Below are 16,499 nucleotides of genomic sequence, written 5' to 3' on the forward strand. Positions count from 1 at the left end.
TTGATCCATTTTCATGAGGGAACACACTTTGGGAAATGCTGCCTAACGTTATGGGTTTTTTATAAACATGAATCCAGGGATCCCTGGGTGGCTCAGCGGTTGAGTGTCTGTCTTTGGCTCAGGGTGTGATCCTGGAGTCCTGGGATCGAGTCCCACATCAGGCTCCCTGCGTGGAGCCTGCTTCTCCCTCTGCCTATGTCTCTGCCTCTCTCTGTGTGTCTCTCATGAATAAATAAATAAAATCTTAGGAAAAAAAACATGAATCAGGATATCTTCAGCCACAGATAACAGAAAAGTAGATCCAAATTAGGTTAAATAATAGAGGTTCTTATATAAGAAGTTTGGAGGTGGGATCTTCAGGATCGGTTAATCTAACCACAGATTGATGACTGGCTTCTCTGCCATTTTTTGGCTTTCCCTTTTTGGATGTAGATATATATACTACTACAGTATAATAGCTACTACAGCTACTATATCTTCCACAACAGTAGCCAAGCCACCCAGGTGTCCCATTTGGGTGGGTTTTTTTTATTTAAAGTATGGTTCTTACTTGACCAAAGGGTATGGTTCCAACTCCCAGGCCTATATCAAGAGTTTACTTGACAACTTAAAATAATTCTATTTATTAACAGTCATCAAGGAAATCATGGACTCCCACCTCTTCATCCAGTGGCAGAGAACTACTTCATTGAGCTGTTTTTATTTATTTTTATTTTTTATTCATTTATTTATGTTATTCACACAGAGAGAGAGAGAGAGGCAGAGACACAGGCAGAGGGAGAAGCAGGCCCCATGCACCGGGAGCCTGACGTGGATTCGATCCCGGGTCTCCAGGATTGTGCCCTGGGCCAAAGGCAGGCGCCAAACCGCTGCACCACCCAGGGATCCCTTTTGAGCTGTTTTTAAAATGGCAGTTGGGGGCAAGAATTAAGTTGTTTTTATCATTTTACCCCATGAGTACAGTATAAAATATGTATAGGTTATTTATTTATACAAAAATATTAATAATACAAATCTCATCTTCATACTTAATTCAAGTCTCCCCTTGATTAAAAAAAAATCACCTATTGAAGAAACAATTATGTCATTCCAGATAATTTTAGGCTTGCCTAAAGTGTGTTTTGAGTTTCCTTCATAGGTGGATGAGTTTCTTTTTTTAAAGATTTTTTATTTACTTATTCATGAGAGACACAGAGAGAGAGAGAGAGAGGCAGAGACACAGGCAGAGGGAGAAGCAGGCTCCATGCAGGGAGCCCGACATGGGACTCGATCCTGGGTCTCCAGGATCATCCCCGGGTTAAAGGCGGTACTAAACCGCTGAGCCACCTGGGCTGCCCATAGGTGGATGAGTTTCTTAACAGAGATACCCTATCTAGGACATATTCTTGCCCTCAGCACTGACAGACATTAAAAAAAAAAAAAAATCACCTATTGAAGAAACAATTATGTCATTCCAGATAATTTTAGGCTTGCCTAAAGTGTGTTTTGAGTTTCCTTCTCAGGTAGATGAGTTTCTTAACAGAGATACCCTATCTAGGACATATTCTTGCCCCCAGCACTGACAGACATAACAATTCCTATTTATTTTCACTATTCACTGGGGTTCTCTTAAACAAGGAAGAACAGATATTGGTAGACAGTGACCTCTGCTGCGTAGCCCTCATCTCTGAGTTTGTTATATTAGAACCCAGTTCTCATGTTGGAAGAGTCTAATCCTCCATAACTTTGTACCTAACTTCACTTCATCAGTTGGATTTTGCATATCTTTGACTTTCAAAATATCCGAATGACTTTTAATTGTATTGTGACTGTAGTCACAACTTTTTTTTTTTTTAATTTTTATTTATTTATGATAGTCACAGAGAGAGAGAGAGAGAGAGAGAGAGAGGCAGAGAGAGAAGCAGGCTCCATGCACCGGGAGCCCGACGTGGGATTCGATCCTGGGTCTCCAGGATCGCACCCTGGGCCAAAGGCAGGCGCTAAACCGCTGCGCCACCCAGGGATCCCTGTAGTCACAACTTCTAAAGTCTATTTTCACTATACTATAAGGCTTCTGTTGGACTTTATCTTCCATATCTCTTAACTACTTTTTAATGTTTTTATCACTTCCTAGAAATCAAAAATAGTTCATTGTCAAATAGCTCAGTTTCAAATAGTTCATTTCCAAATCTTCTTGCTTTCTCCTTCTTGTAATTTAAGTTTTCCATTTCTCCTTTTATTAATCTTATTGAACATATATATTCTTGATATTTCTAATTGAAAGAATGTTTATTTCCTGTTTGTTTTGCATTACTCTGATAGTTCATTTCTTCACATTATAATTTTAATTATTGTGATCTCATCTTCAGCAGGTATATTGTATGAGAGTTTGAGTTCTTTGAGCTTCTAAGTATGCACTTACTAAGTGGCTTCACTTACCCTCTGTGTTGCTTTCTTTTTTTTTTTTTTTTTTTAATATTTTATTTATTTATTCGTGAGAGACACACAGAGAGAGGCAGAGACATAGGCAGAAGGAGAACCAGGCTCCATGCAGGGAGCCAATGTGGGACCTGTTCCCGGGACTCCAGGATCACGCCCTGGGCCGAAGGCAGACCCTCAACCACTGAGCCACCTGACATCCCTCTGTGTTGCTTTCTTAATGGGATCCTCCCTATTTCCTGTGTCCATTATTTAAGATCTCTAGTGTACTTTTCTTATTTCCAGGTTCTTCAGTGTGCTGCATAGGTTGGATTGCTGGAATGTGATCCCTCTCTTAAGTGGAGTACTAATTTGCTATATTTTTACTAGTTTCACAGAGTGTTATTTTTTTAATGAGCACCATCTTATTGCCTAAGGACAAACAATTTAATTCAAAAATATTCAACATTCATTGCTCACTGCATGCCTTGAGTAATTTGTTGCTGTATTATTTTAGTGAAAAGATTTAAGCCCAAAGATTAGCAGCATTATTCTCAATAACTAAAAGGTGGAAACATGGAAAGGTGGAAACAACCCAAATGTCTGTTAACAGATGTATGTATAGTGGGCACCTCATAAAAGCTTATTGAATGAAGAGCCTTCCTGGCATATATTACTTTATTCCACCCACTCCTATTCTTTTATAACCCAATATAGAGGAATATTTTAAATCTTACATCTTCCAAAATAATTCACAGTATTCATTGCTAGTTCAGCAGTAAATGAAATAGACTATTAATTTAAGCTTTATCTGTTGTAATAGTTCAACAGTTTACATGGTAATGGCAGAAAACCTACATTTACTTGGCATAAATGATAAAGCTGGAATTGACTTAATGGCTTATTTAAATTTTTTCAAAAGTAGAGCATCCTTCAGGCATCATTTAATCAAGATTATGACTCTCTTTTTTTGCATTTATCTTGGCTTTGCCTTTTGTGTGATACCCATGTCCTAAAGTTGGCTTTCTTCACCGTTGTGAGGTGGCTGCCAGCAGTGATTTGGGCTGTTTGTTTTCTTGTAGTCTTGTAGTTTAGAATTCAGAGGGCAGGAGAGAGTTGTTTCCCATAACCACTAAAAGAAAGATTGACTGCATTCTGATTCAGTAACACTTGAAATCAACTACTGTGGCAAAGAGATTCCATACAGTGATAGACTTAGGCTAGAGGTCATTGGCTATCCCTCAGGAGCATCCAAAACAATATTAAACCCTAACAACAAATGGGCAAAATATACATGAAGGAAACTATAAAACTCTAATGAAGGACATGAAAGAATTCTTTAAAAAATGGAACACTATATTCAGGAATGAGAAAACTATAAAAATGTCAATTTATGTCGATATAGCTAATGTGGTAACCAAAATCACATTAGATTATTATGCATGATTCTCAAGTTCATGTGGTAGAGAAATTGTAAGAAGGATCAAGAAAGTATTAAAGAACAGTGAGGTAGGATTCTCCCTATTAGATACCAAAACAAATATATTGCTATAGTAATTAAAACTTGCTATACTTGTAAAATAATAGAAAAACATAAGTAGAGCAGTAAAGAGAAGCCAAAAACAGGCTTAATGTATACTTGTTTACTTTATGATGAAGATTCCATACATCTTTATCAATTCAGTAGAGAAAGGACAGACTATTGAATGAGTTATAGGAATAATTGGATATCTATTAAAATGAACTGAATTTAGAGCCCTACCTCATATCATTTCCAAAATAAACCAAAGACCTTTTACAAAGTAAAACATCAAAAGAATACTGTACAAATAATAGAAGGGAACTACTTGTACAATACTAGCTTGAGAGGCTTTTCTATGCAAGACACGGTATCTAGAAGCCAAAAGATAGATTTGCCTAAAAAAATTAAAACTTGAACATTGAAAGACAACATTATAAGGTAAACACATATAAATAAGTGATTACCATCTGTCATATATACAGTTCCTAAATATATTTACGAAAAGGGCAAACATGCAATAAAATAATGGTTAAAGGGTATTAAGTCATTGAAAAAATACATATGATCAGTAGATATATGATAAGATGCTAAATCTTGGTAATCAAAGACATGCAAATTAAAACAATAATAGAATGTCATATTCAGCCATCAGATTATCAATCTTTTAAACTACCAGTAACCACTTTGGGAAAACCTGCAGGGAATAAGCCTGTTAGATTCTATCAGTGAAGGGTAAAATGACTAAAGTCAAAGTTAAACACTTAATTCACACATGTTATAAAAGAAAAAATTATATATAACAAATGTTGAAGAAACTGAACCCGTCTGCATTGCTATTAGGAATGTAAAATGGTGAAGCTGTTATGCAAAACAGTCTAGTAGTTCCTCAGAAAGTTAAACATGAAGTTACCCTATGATCCAGAATACCTCTGTGAAGTATTTGGCCAAAAGAATTGAAAACAAGGAGGGGACTCAGATAGCTTTTACCCCAGTGTCCATAGCAGCATTATTCTCAATAGCTAAAAGATGGAAACAACCCAAATGTCCATCAACAGGTGAGTGGATAAACAAAATGTGATATACACATAAAATGATATATTTTTTATTCAGCCTTAAAAAGGAATGAAATTCTGAGACACCTGGGTAGCTCAGCAGTTGAGCGTCTGCCTTAGGTTCAGGGCATGATCCTGGGTTCCAGGATCGAGTTCCGCATCAGACTCCCTGAGAGGAGCCTGCTTCTCCCTTTGCCTATCTCTGCCTCTCTCTGTGTGTCTTTCATGAATAAATAAATAAATTTTTTTAAAGAAGTAATGAAATCTGACACATGCTACAACACGGATGCAACTTGAATACATTTTGCTAAGTGAAGTAAGTCAAGCACAAAAGAACAAACATTGTTTGATTCCACTTAAATGGAGTACTTAGAATAGGCAAATTCATAGAGACAGAAGGTAAAGTAGAGGTTTCAAGGGGCTGCATGGAGAGGAGAATGGAAGTTATTCTTTAATGGATGTGAAGTTTATGTTTGGGGTGATGAAAGATTCTGGACATGGGTAATGGTGATGGTTGCTCAATATTGTGAATGTACTTATACCCACTGAGTTATACACTTAAAAAAATTTAAATTTTGGGCAGCCCAAGTGGCTCAGCAGTTTAGCGCTGCCTTCAGCCCAGGGTGTGATCCAGAAGACCCGGGATCGAGTCCCACGTCGGGCTCCCTGCATGGAGCCTGCTTCTCCCTCTGTGTCTCTGCCTCTCTCGTTCTGTGTCTCTCATGAATAGATAAATAAAATCTTTTAAAAATTTTTAAATTTTATGTGTATTTTCCACAATAAAAAGTGCTAAAGGAAGGTTAAATGTTTATGTCTTGATCCAGCAATTTTGCTTATACTATATGGTACAGAAAGATTTCCACACGTGCATGGAGATCTATGTCAAATGACAGGAGTTTTGGAACCTAGCTCTAATGAAAAATGGGACATTAACAAAATAGCTATTGATAAAAGAATAGAATAATAAAATAGTATGTAGACACTAGAAAAAGAATGAACACACCACCAAATGCCAGTGAGGATGTGGAACAATAGAAATTCTCATTCATTGCTCTTGGAAGTGCAAAATGATACAGCCACTTTGGAGGAGAGTTTGGCAGCTTCTTAAGAAACTAAACATACTGTTATGGTCCAGCAATTGTACTCTTTGAGATTAACCCATATGGGTGGAAAACTTATATGCACATCAATGTTTATAGTAGCTTTATTCATAATTGCCTAAATTTGAAAGCAACCAAGATGTCATTCAGTAGGTAAATGCATAAATAAGCTATGGTACATTCAGACAATGGACCATTATATTCAGTGATTAAAAGAAATTTGGTATCAAGCCATGAAAAGACATGGAGGAGCCTAGATGCATACTACTAAATGAAAGAAGCCGGTCTAAAAAGATTACATAATGTGTGAATCTAACTATATGACATTCTGGAAAGACAAAACTATATAGACATTAACAGGATCTCTGGTTGCCAGAGGTTGGCAGGAGGCAGGGATGAATAGGCAAAGCACAGAAAATGTTAAGGGTGGTAAAAATACTCTGTATGATACCATAATGATGAATACATGTCATTATGCATTTGTCATAACCCATAGAATGTACAACACAAAGAGTGAACCTTAATGTGAACTATGGAGTTTGGTGATAATGATGTGTCAGTGTAGGTTCAAGGGATCACTCTGAAGCAGGGGTTAAAAATGGAGGAGCTTTGTGTATGTGGGGGCAGGGGTTGTTTGGAAACTGTGTCTTCTATCCACTTTTGTTGTGAACCTGAAAGTGCTCTGAAAAAATCTATTAAAAAATTAGGGGCACCTGGGTGGCTCAGTCAGTTAAGCATCTTACTCGATTTCGGCTCAGGTCATAATCTCAGGATTCTGGGATTGAGCCCCACATGGGGGTCTGCACTCAGAAGTTTGCCTGAGATTCTCTCTCTCCCTCTGCCCCTCCTCCCAACTTGTGTGCACATGCTCTCTCTCTCTAAAATAAAAAATAAAAAAAATTAAGTAGGGGGTGTCTGGGTGGCTCGGTTGGTTGGTTAAACACCTGACTTTGGCAGGGGTCATGATCTCGGGGTCCTGGGATCCCACCTTGGGCTCCACAATCAGCAGGGTTTCTCATTGTTCCTATGTCCCTCCCCCCGCCCGTGCATTCTGTCTCTTAAATAAATTTAAAAATTTTTTTAAAGATTTTATTTATTCATTCATGAGAGACAGAGAGAGAGAGAGAGGCAGAGACACAGGCAGAGGGAGAAGCAGGCTCCATGCAGGGAGCCCGACGTGGGACTCGATCCCACATCTCCAGGATCACACCCCGGGCTGCAGGCAGCACTAAATCGCTGCACCACCAGGGCTGCCAGGAAAGGAATTTTTAAAATAACAGTGACATATGCTTATTATATAGGAAATTTTAAATTATGTTCCATGATACAGAGATAACCATTTTAAAAATTTTGTGCATTTTTTTTCTGTCATAAACTCTCAAATGTATTGACATTGTTTCCAGCTTTTTAAAAACTCTCTTTATTTCAGTGTCATTAAAGATTCTTCCAAAATATTTCCTTTGGCTACGTAACTGTGACACAAGGCAATTACATGGCTCCCATCTTTATACATAAATGTCATTCTTTACACTGTTCATAGTTTCCTTATGACTGATGCCTAAACGAAATACCACCTTAAAAAGTGAATTTTAAAGTTGTAGATACTCTAACAAGACTTCTTAAATGTATAAAATGTTAAATGATACTGCTCTTTTTTTTAAGGAGAAACAAGAGACATAGAACCTATTTTTCTGTAACATACTGTCTGTGAATGTGATAAAGCAGTAGACTCCTCTTGATTTCTTTTGCTGTTACCTCTCTTCTGCATTCTCTGTTCCTTGACATTCTTTCCCACCTATGAAAACCTCTATATTCCTTCCCCGATGCTTTGACATTTTTTTTTTTTATTTCTTAAGAGCAGCAAATCAGAATTCCAGTGCAGCCAGCTTGAATCAGTCTTTCTGTTCCTCTTATGAATAGGCAGTTCCTCCAGGCAGTGAATTAGCCCTTTAGAAAACATTGGCATTATGTTTCTCAATCCAAAGTGTCTGTATAGGTGGTCTGGAATGCATTAAAGAGAGGCATTGTGTCAGAACCTCAAATCTAAGGATGAAATCCTCTTACTAATTATAGGTAGTTTTTATTGTTGTTGCTGTTGGTTTTTTTTTTTTTTTTCCAGAATCACTGGGTTTTAAAAGATTATTTAGTGAAAGTTGGAAATGGATTTGGTATAGTATATAGTTGGTTCTTGTTTTATTTATGGAAATGTATATAGAGTGTTCTTCAAAGGAATTTTATGGTGAATATAGAGTATCACTCATTTTTCTAGTTTTGTAAATGCGACTTTCATATTTCTTTTAGTGACAGAATTAATTTATTTTGTTTCCAGTTCAGGCTACAATATTTAGCAGTAATTTTTTGCAGATGAACTAGATAATATTCTCCCATATATTATTATCTTGTGTTTTTTAGTTGAGTTTGTTATTGTAACAAAAGAGGTTTTTGTTAAGATCAGTAGTTCTCAAAAGTGTGGTGTCCCCAAACCAGAAGCGTCAGCATTACCCATCAGCTGGGAACATGTTAAAAATGCATATTATTAGGTTCTACTCCAAACCTACTATTCAAAAGTTATGAGGTGTAGCCAGCTACCTGTGTTATAATAAGCCCTTTAGATGATTCTCATCTATGCTAAAGTTTGAGAACTGGTTTAAATAATATCTATACAGTGGCTAAAAATCTCAGCTCTTTATCAGTTGAAAGCCTAGGTTTGATTTAATTCCAGGGTAGGTGTTAAGAACTATAGCAATATTGCTTCTAAGAGATGTGTAGATGAAAAGCTGTTGACAAGAGCTGCCTTACAAGAGTTGGTTTCATTGTTTCTGATAGTTGAAATTTTAAGAACAGATCACCAAGAATCCTTCACTCTGGAGCTGAACTAAGTTGCTTCAGTACTTAGGATAGTTAGCAGAAGCTTCTTATTTGATCACATCATTTAAGTTGTGCCTTCCTCCATTACCAGCATACTTAAAATGACAAATCATGAAATCACATCTAAAGCAGATACCATTTTCAGAGTAAAGGAATTCCTGAATTAGCTCTCTTTCAAATGCTTTTAAGTTATAAATAATTATAAGCAGACATACAGTACCTGGAAGATACTTCATTAATATAGTTGAGCTATATATCCATTAATTATTGGCTTATTTTTGTATAATTACTAACTGTTTGGATAACATCTACCTATCTGGTTATTTTTAATGGAAATTTTTTATGGTAATAGGTATATGTATTTTTTTAACTGGAAGATTCTCTATTCCTGAGTTTAAATGTCACATCCATTTATTAATTATTTCAGTTGAGTCCTGCAGGGTGGAATATTAATTTTTTAAACATGGTATTATTTTATAAATGGGAACCCTTGTTTTAAAGAACCAGATTTCCTTGTTAAATTTAGGACTTTAAAGTTTATTTTGGCTCCTAAATGTATAGCAGGTTTTTGTTGTTGTTGTTTTAACTTAGGAAGATAATTACTCTCAGAAGAGTTATAACTGGTTTGGTGGTGGTGTCTTCTTTGCATCACAGATGGATCTTGTTCATGCTATGGCTTAAAATCAATGACTAGAGAATCATTAAAGGAAAGCTGAAAACGTTTCCATTATGCATATTGAGAAATGGAACATTTCATAAAGCCAGGATAAAGCTACTAACTTTTAAGATAACCGTTTCTGATTTTTAATCTATGACACATAACAAGTATTATTTACCTTCTACATATAACTAGGTCATATTGTAAAGGGTCAGCTTCTTATAATCAGCTTAAAGAAATCATTATTTCTACAGTGAGGGAGGAGTAAAATACATTTTAAGAATACTCTTAATCTTATGAGTCTGAATTTTTTTTTTAAGATTTTACTTATTTATTTGAGGGGGGGAGGGGAACATGAGTAAGGAGAGGGGCAAAGGGAGAGGGAGAAGCAGACTCCACAACTCAGGGCTTGATCCCAGAACCCCAGGATCATGACCTGAGCCAAAGGCAGATGCTTAACCAACTGAGCCATCCAGGTGCCCCACGAGTCTGAAATTTCTAACTAGCAAAAGATGTGATGGAGAATTTAATATTGAATGTCCTGTGATTATTTATTTAGTCATGGGCCCAGGTGAGATTAATAAAATTGAAAAGAGGAAGCAGTGTTTTAAAATTAACCAGTTTTGTTTTTGTTTTTGCGTGGGCTCAGTCACATGGTAGTGGATATATTTATGGTCTCTTCATGCTGGTATTATTTGATCCATTTCCACATACAACTTACTGCTTTCTAAGCTTAGGATAATACTTGACCTGATCACTTTCAAGGTATGTAAAACATGTATAAAATCAGCGAGAGGCTAATAGACTTTTTGTTCTTGAAGAAAGTAATATACCAAATACATAATCCCTCATAACGTACCTGATTTGAGAATAATAAGTGATTGTATTCATTTTTGCTTCTGTGTTAGTGAAATAGGCCATAATACTACAAGTCCATAAGAAACAGTCTAGTCTCTTTTCAAAAGACTTTAGGCAGAAGTGAAATAAAATTTGAAGAAAGAAAAAAAAAATTTGAAGAAAGAATTTATATAAAACATTTTTTTAATTTTCAAATTTAATTTTCAACTAAATAATATACCTCAAGTTACTTGTCATGGAATTGGGGGACCTGATAAATAAAGACTGCAGAAAAAATTGAAAGCATATTATTTACTTTTCTGATTGGATGAGAGGAAATATTTCTGAACTTTTTTTTCATTCTGCCCTAGTGATTCATAGTACTTGGTTTTCTTCAAATTAGAAAAGTTAGTTCCCATTGTAGTCTTTGACATGTTTGTTACACTGACTTGTGCTAAAAACAAATCTCATATTGATGTCTTAGCTCATAAACTTCATGTTAAGCAAGTTTATCTTAGGAAGCCATTTTATTTGTCTTAATTTTTCAGTTATCTGAGGGAAATCAAAAGCACACAAATCTACAGAAAAGCATTGAGAAAGCTAAAATTGGCCGACATGAAACGGTAAGTTTGTCTGTAGATTCTTTAATAATATCAATTCTAAATAGAAGAGTAAGAACTTTGAGCTTCCTGTGAGGAGCATACCATTTCTACCAGAAGAGAAGTGAATACAGCAAAGGACATGAACATTGGACATGGTAGGATTCACTAATTGTAAACTGAGGTTTATGTTTTATTCTTGTATTATATTGTACATGGCAGCATAGCATAGAAGGATAAACCATGGAGCCAGACAGCTGGGTTTGAAAGTGTCCTAAATTTTCGGTTCTCAGTTTCCTGGCTGTAAAATAGGGGATAAAATCTACCTCATTAGGTTATTGTGTGGATTAAAGTAGCTAATATTTGCAAAGCACTCAAAAGAGGACATGCCACAATTAAGCCCCTTATAAATGTTTATGTAAAATTTTCAGAGTCATGTTTTTTAAGTTTTGGCACAGAACAAATTGAAAACTATCATATGTTATCCTTGGGGCTTTGTAATATTTCTAAATTATTTAAATGAATATTGACATTATTTTATTTTAGAAAGTATAATGTTCTCTGAAGTATTATGTTAGGGGTTTTTAAAAATCCCTTTACTTTCTAGTTTCATCATCATCTCAAGTATTGATTTATAACTTGAAAAAGTATTGAAGATCAACGTGCGCCACTAAGCTTTCCATCTAGGCCTCTATTTGTACTACTTGATTATGAAAAAGACTCAAAAAAAAGTCACATTGTAGAAAAGAAAATACCAGAGTCTTACTATGGCTTTTCAAAATTATTTCACATACTTTCGTTTATGTGAATAGTCAGCAGTCACAGATAGGAATTGGAGAATGATAGTTTATGAAGAATATTTAAGGGAAGGTAAGTTCTTGGAATAACCTGAAGCTGTTGTATTTCTTTGACAGTAGCAATTACCATTTCTTTATTTGATCCTTTTTTTTTTCCCTTTAAACATTGGCAATAAATTGTAGATCCATCTTCAAATAATGATGACATATCCATGCCCAAAAGTTGTCTGCTGAGTGTTAGCCAGTCCACTTGGATTTATTGCACCTGGGAAAAATCCTAGTGGATGCTCTTACGAGCATCTCCTAGGATGCTCCTCTGAGATCTTTAAAAATAAATAAATAAATAGATCATAAATAAATGAATGAATGAATGAATGAATGAATGAATAAATAAATGTGATAGGAGGCCATAAGCAGTAATTTGTTATTTCTGATATCTTCAAATATTTTTTTAAAGATTTTATTTATGGGATCGCTGGATGGCTCAGCGGTTTAGTACCTGCCTTCGGCCCAGTGTGGGTCCTAGAGTCCCAGGATTGAGTCCCACGTCAGGCTCCCTGCATGGAGCCTCCTTCTCCCTCTGCCTATTTCTCTGCCTCTCTCTGTCACTCATGAATAAATAAATAATAAAATCTTTTTTTAAAAATTAAAAAATAAAGATTTTATTTATTCATGAGAGACACAGAGAGAAAGAGGCAGAGACACAGGCACAGGGAGAAGTAGGCTCCATGCAGGGAGCCCGATGCGGAACTCAATCCTGGGACTCCAGGATCACGCTTGAGCCAAAGGCAGACGCTCAACTGCTGAGCCACCCAGGCATCCCTGATATCTTCAAATATTTTTAAAGCTTAATCATTCTTAAAGGTTGAAAAATTGTTTTAAACTTTTAAGGAAAATTGTGTAATGATAATATTGCCATAGAATATTGCTTATATATAGACACCGTCTTATGAAACTACCCAAGAGGCAGTATCTTTTCCTAACATATGATGACATAGTCATCTTTAAGTTCATACATAATCAGTCACCTTTCATCTATTTATGAGAGGTCCATTCTCATATTAATTCCCATTCAGCTAGCCAAAATATATGAAAGATGCTTGCAGTTTCAGAGAAAAATGAGAATTGAGTTTGTTCTTACACTGTGAATATAGGTATGGGGTATATGTAATATTGTCCAAAATCTAGTGCACATTAGTTTTGAGAAATAAGAAAATGTTTATAAAATGTATAACCTTACAACATATGGTATTTTGCTTGTCTTAATTATATACATAAAACTATTTTGAATGCAGGAAGAGCGAACCATGCTAGCGAAAGAGCTGTCTTCACTTCGAGACCAAAGGGAACAGCTAAAGGCAGAAGTAGAAAAATATAAAGAATGTGACCCACAAGTTGTGGAAGAAATACGTAAGTTTCTATAACACCTTGAAGATTTTTAAATTTTTTAACTTCAGAGAGAGACAGAGAGAAATGAGAGGAGCTGAGAGAGAATCTCAAGTAGGCTCCATTCCTGTCTCAGAGCCTGATTCAAGGCTTGATCTCACAACCCTGAGATCATGGCCTGAGCCCAAACCAAGAGCTGGATGCCCAAATGACTGAGCCACTCAGGTGTGTCTTCCCACCCTGTTTAAAAAATTTTGTTTAGGGGATCCCTGGGTGGCGCAGCGGTTTAGCGCCTGCCTTTGGCCCAGGGCGCGATCCTGGAGACCCGGGATTGAATCCCACGTCGGGCTCCCGGTGCATGGAGCCTGCTTCTCCCTCTGCCTGTGTCTCTGCCTCTCTCTCTCTCTCTCTCTCTCTGTGACTACCATAAATGAATAAAAATTAAAAAAATTAAAAAAAAAATTTTTGTTTAAAAAAAAATGTTTTTTTAAAGAAAGCAAGAGGAGGAGCAAAGAGAATCTCAAGCAGGCTCACACTTTGAAATTATAACTATTTTAAGAGGAAGGAAAGTAGACAAGAAGATAAAGATATATAATATTAGCTTAGGAAACTAAGGAGTCAGAGAAGAAGTTAACTTGCCCCCAAGTACATTGACTCAAGAACAAAATCCACTATTGTCTTCTAGGAAAGATAACATCAAAAAAGCTTTTATTTCACCCCATTAAAATGTTACCTATTTTGTGGGGCACCTGCATGGCTTAGTTAAGGGTCTGCCTTCGGCTCAAGTCATGATCTCAGGATCTTTGGGATCAAGCCCTGCGTTGGGCTCCCCACTCAGCAGGGATTCTGCTTCTCCCTCTCCCTCTCTCCCCTCCTCCACTTGTATACTCTCTCTCTCAAATAAATAGTCTTTTAAAACATTTTTTTAGGGACGCTTGGGTGGCTCAGAGGTTGAGCATCTGCCTTTGGCTCAGGGTATGATCCTGGAGTTCTGGGATTGAGTCCTATATCAGGCTCCCTGAAAGGAGCCTACTTCTCCCTCTGCCTTCACTTTCTGTCTCTCATGAATAAATAAATAAAATCTTTAAAAATTCTTTTTAATTAAAAAAATTTCTATTTTTATAAAATACATTAATGCTAGAAATTACAACACATTTAATAGATAGCAGTTATGTGGGGAAAATCCCATTATTCCATAAATATATATATATTTTAAGATTTTATTTATTTATTCATGAGAGAGAGAGAGAGAGAGAGGCAGAGACATAGACAGAAGGAGAAGCAGGCTCCATGCAGGGAGCCCGATGTGGGACTTGATCCTGGGTCTCCAGAATCATGCCCTGAGCCGAAGGCAAACGCGCAACTGCTGAGCCACCCAGGCGTTGCCATAAATATATATTTTATTTATTTGTTTGTTTTTTAAAATATTTTATTTACTTATTCATGAGAGACACAGAGAGAGAGAGAGAGAGAGGCAGAGATACAGCCAAAGGGAGAAGCAGGCTCCATGCAGGGAGCCCAGTGTGGGACCCGATCCCAGGACCCTGGGGTCACGCCCTGGGCCGAAGGCAGGCACCAAACTGCTGAGCCACCCAGGGATCTCCCCCATAAATATATTTTAGATATGAAGGTAGTATAGTAGGATTTTTTTTATGGAAAGCTATCAAACTATAATCAAAAGAAAAAAATCTTTTTAGACAACTCTAGTTCATACCTTTATAGAGAAATGTCCAATTCCTCTGCTTTAAAAATTCAGAACAGCTAACAAAATTTTATTCAAATGTGGTATTTCCACTTCCAGGCAAGTAGTGACAGATTGGATTTATCCTCCCATCTGAAAAACAACACAGATAAAATATATGAAATAGGTTTTAAGTTACATATCAGACAGTAAACAACAATGATTCTTAGAGAAAGGAAACAGATAAAGTAAGTCCCAAAATTGTGTCAGCTTATTTTATTGAGTTCCCAGGCTGTGGCACAATGAGGAGTACCTAGGCAGAGCCCCTACAGACGAAACTGAGAATCAGGGGACCAAGGTGGCTAGAGTTCACAGGACCTTATACTAGAGAGGAGAAATTACACAGAGAACCCTAGGTATCCATAGAGGGCTCCCCTCAAGTATTTGGTGAATGCATGAAATAATTACCCAAAGCTGGGGAAAGAATGATTTCAGCAAATTAGAAGGCACAATACCTGGCATTCACACAGGACCAAGAATAATGCCTATTCTCACTCACCAGGCAGATTAGAAAAATTTATAATTCACAAGGCATTGGTTTATATAATTCTCAAGAACATTTTGCCTCAGTAGCAAGTACTAATTAGCCCTAGACTGAGCTTTGTTCTCCCCTTCTAAAAAACCGTAACAGCAAATCTTGAAAACATCAAACTATTGTAACTTAAACGCATCCCAGAAAAAAAGCTAAAGAGTATTTATAGGAATACAAATATACCTAGCACCCAACAAAATAAAATTCATAGTGTCTAGCACATAGTGAAAGATTACCAGACATGTAAAGAAGTAGGAAAATATCCTTAATGAAAAGAAAAATCATTCAATCAAAACTGACATAGAAAAAAAAAAAAACTGACATAGAACTAACACAGATAGTAGAATTGGAAGATTATGACCTTAAAAGCTATTATACATGTATCGTATAGGGGTAACTTGGTGGCTCAGTCAGTGGGGCATCCAACTCTTAGGCTCAGGTCATGATTTCCTGGGTAGTGAGATGGAGCCCTGAATCTAGGCTCTATGCTTAGTGGGGAGTCTGGGGATTTTCTCCCTCTGCTCCTTACTCCTCTTACTCCACCTGTGCATGCATGTGCATGCATGTGCGCGCTCTCTCTCTCTTTAAAATAGATGAATAGGGAACCCTGGGTGGCACAGCGGTTTAGCGCCTGCCTTTGGCCCAGGGCGCGATCCTGGAGACCCGGGATCGAATCCCACGTCGGGCTCCCAGTGTATGGAGCCTGCTTCTCCCTCTGCCTATGTCTCTGCCTCTCTCTCTCTCTCTCTGTGAGACTATCATAAATAAATAAAAATTTAAAAAAATTAAAAAAAAATAAAATAGATGAATAAATTTTTAAAAGATGTGTGTGTTTAAAAGTTAAGTAGAAACATGAAAGATATAAAAAAGGTTCGTGTCAAACTTGGAGTTGAACACTACAATGTCTGAAATGAAAAATACACTGGATTGGATTAATAGATTAAACTTTGCAGGAGAAAGGATTAGTGTATTTGAAGACATAGCAGTAGAAACGATCCAAAATGAAACTA

At 36.6% G+C, this 16,499-nt stretch overlaps 1 protein-coding gene across 5 annotated transcripts in view; it reads left to right on the forward strand.

Moving 5' to 3' along the window:
• MND1 (meiotic nuclear divisions 1) overlaps window positions 1-16,499 on the forward strand; it is a 63,447-nt gene that overhangs the window by 34,045 nt on the left and 12,903 nt on the right. For 3 of the 5 annotated variants that reach the window (XM_077846432.1, XM_077846431.1, XM_077846430.1), the window contains exons 5-6: window positions 10,983-11,057; window positions 13,126-13,240. In XM_077846432.1, the coding sequence (XP_077702558.1) occupies window positions 10,983-11,057; window positions 13,126-13,240 (190 nt within the window). The remainder of the gene's footprint in view (window positions 1-10,982; window positions 11,058-13,125; window positions 13,241-16,499) is intronic. The other 2 variants (XM_077846433.1, XM_077846434.1) reach the window with 1 other exon arrangement.

The sequence above is a fragment of the Canis aureus genome, chromosome 13 (genome assembly GCF_053574225.1).
Source record: "Canis aureus isolate CA01 chromosome 13, VMU_Caureus_v.1.0, whole genome shotgun sequence".
In the NCBI taxonomy this organism is placed as follows: domain Eukaryota; kingdom Metazoa; phylum Chordata; class Mammalia; order Carnivora; family Canidae; genus Canis; species Canis aureus.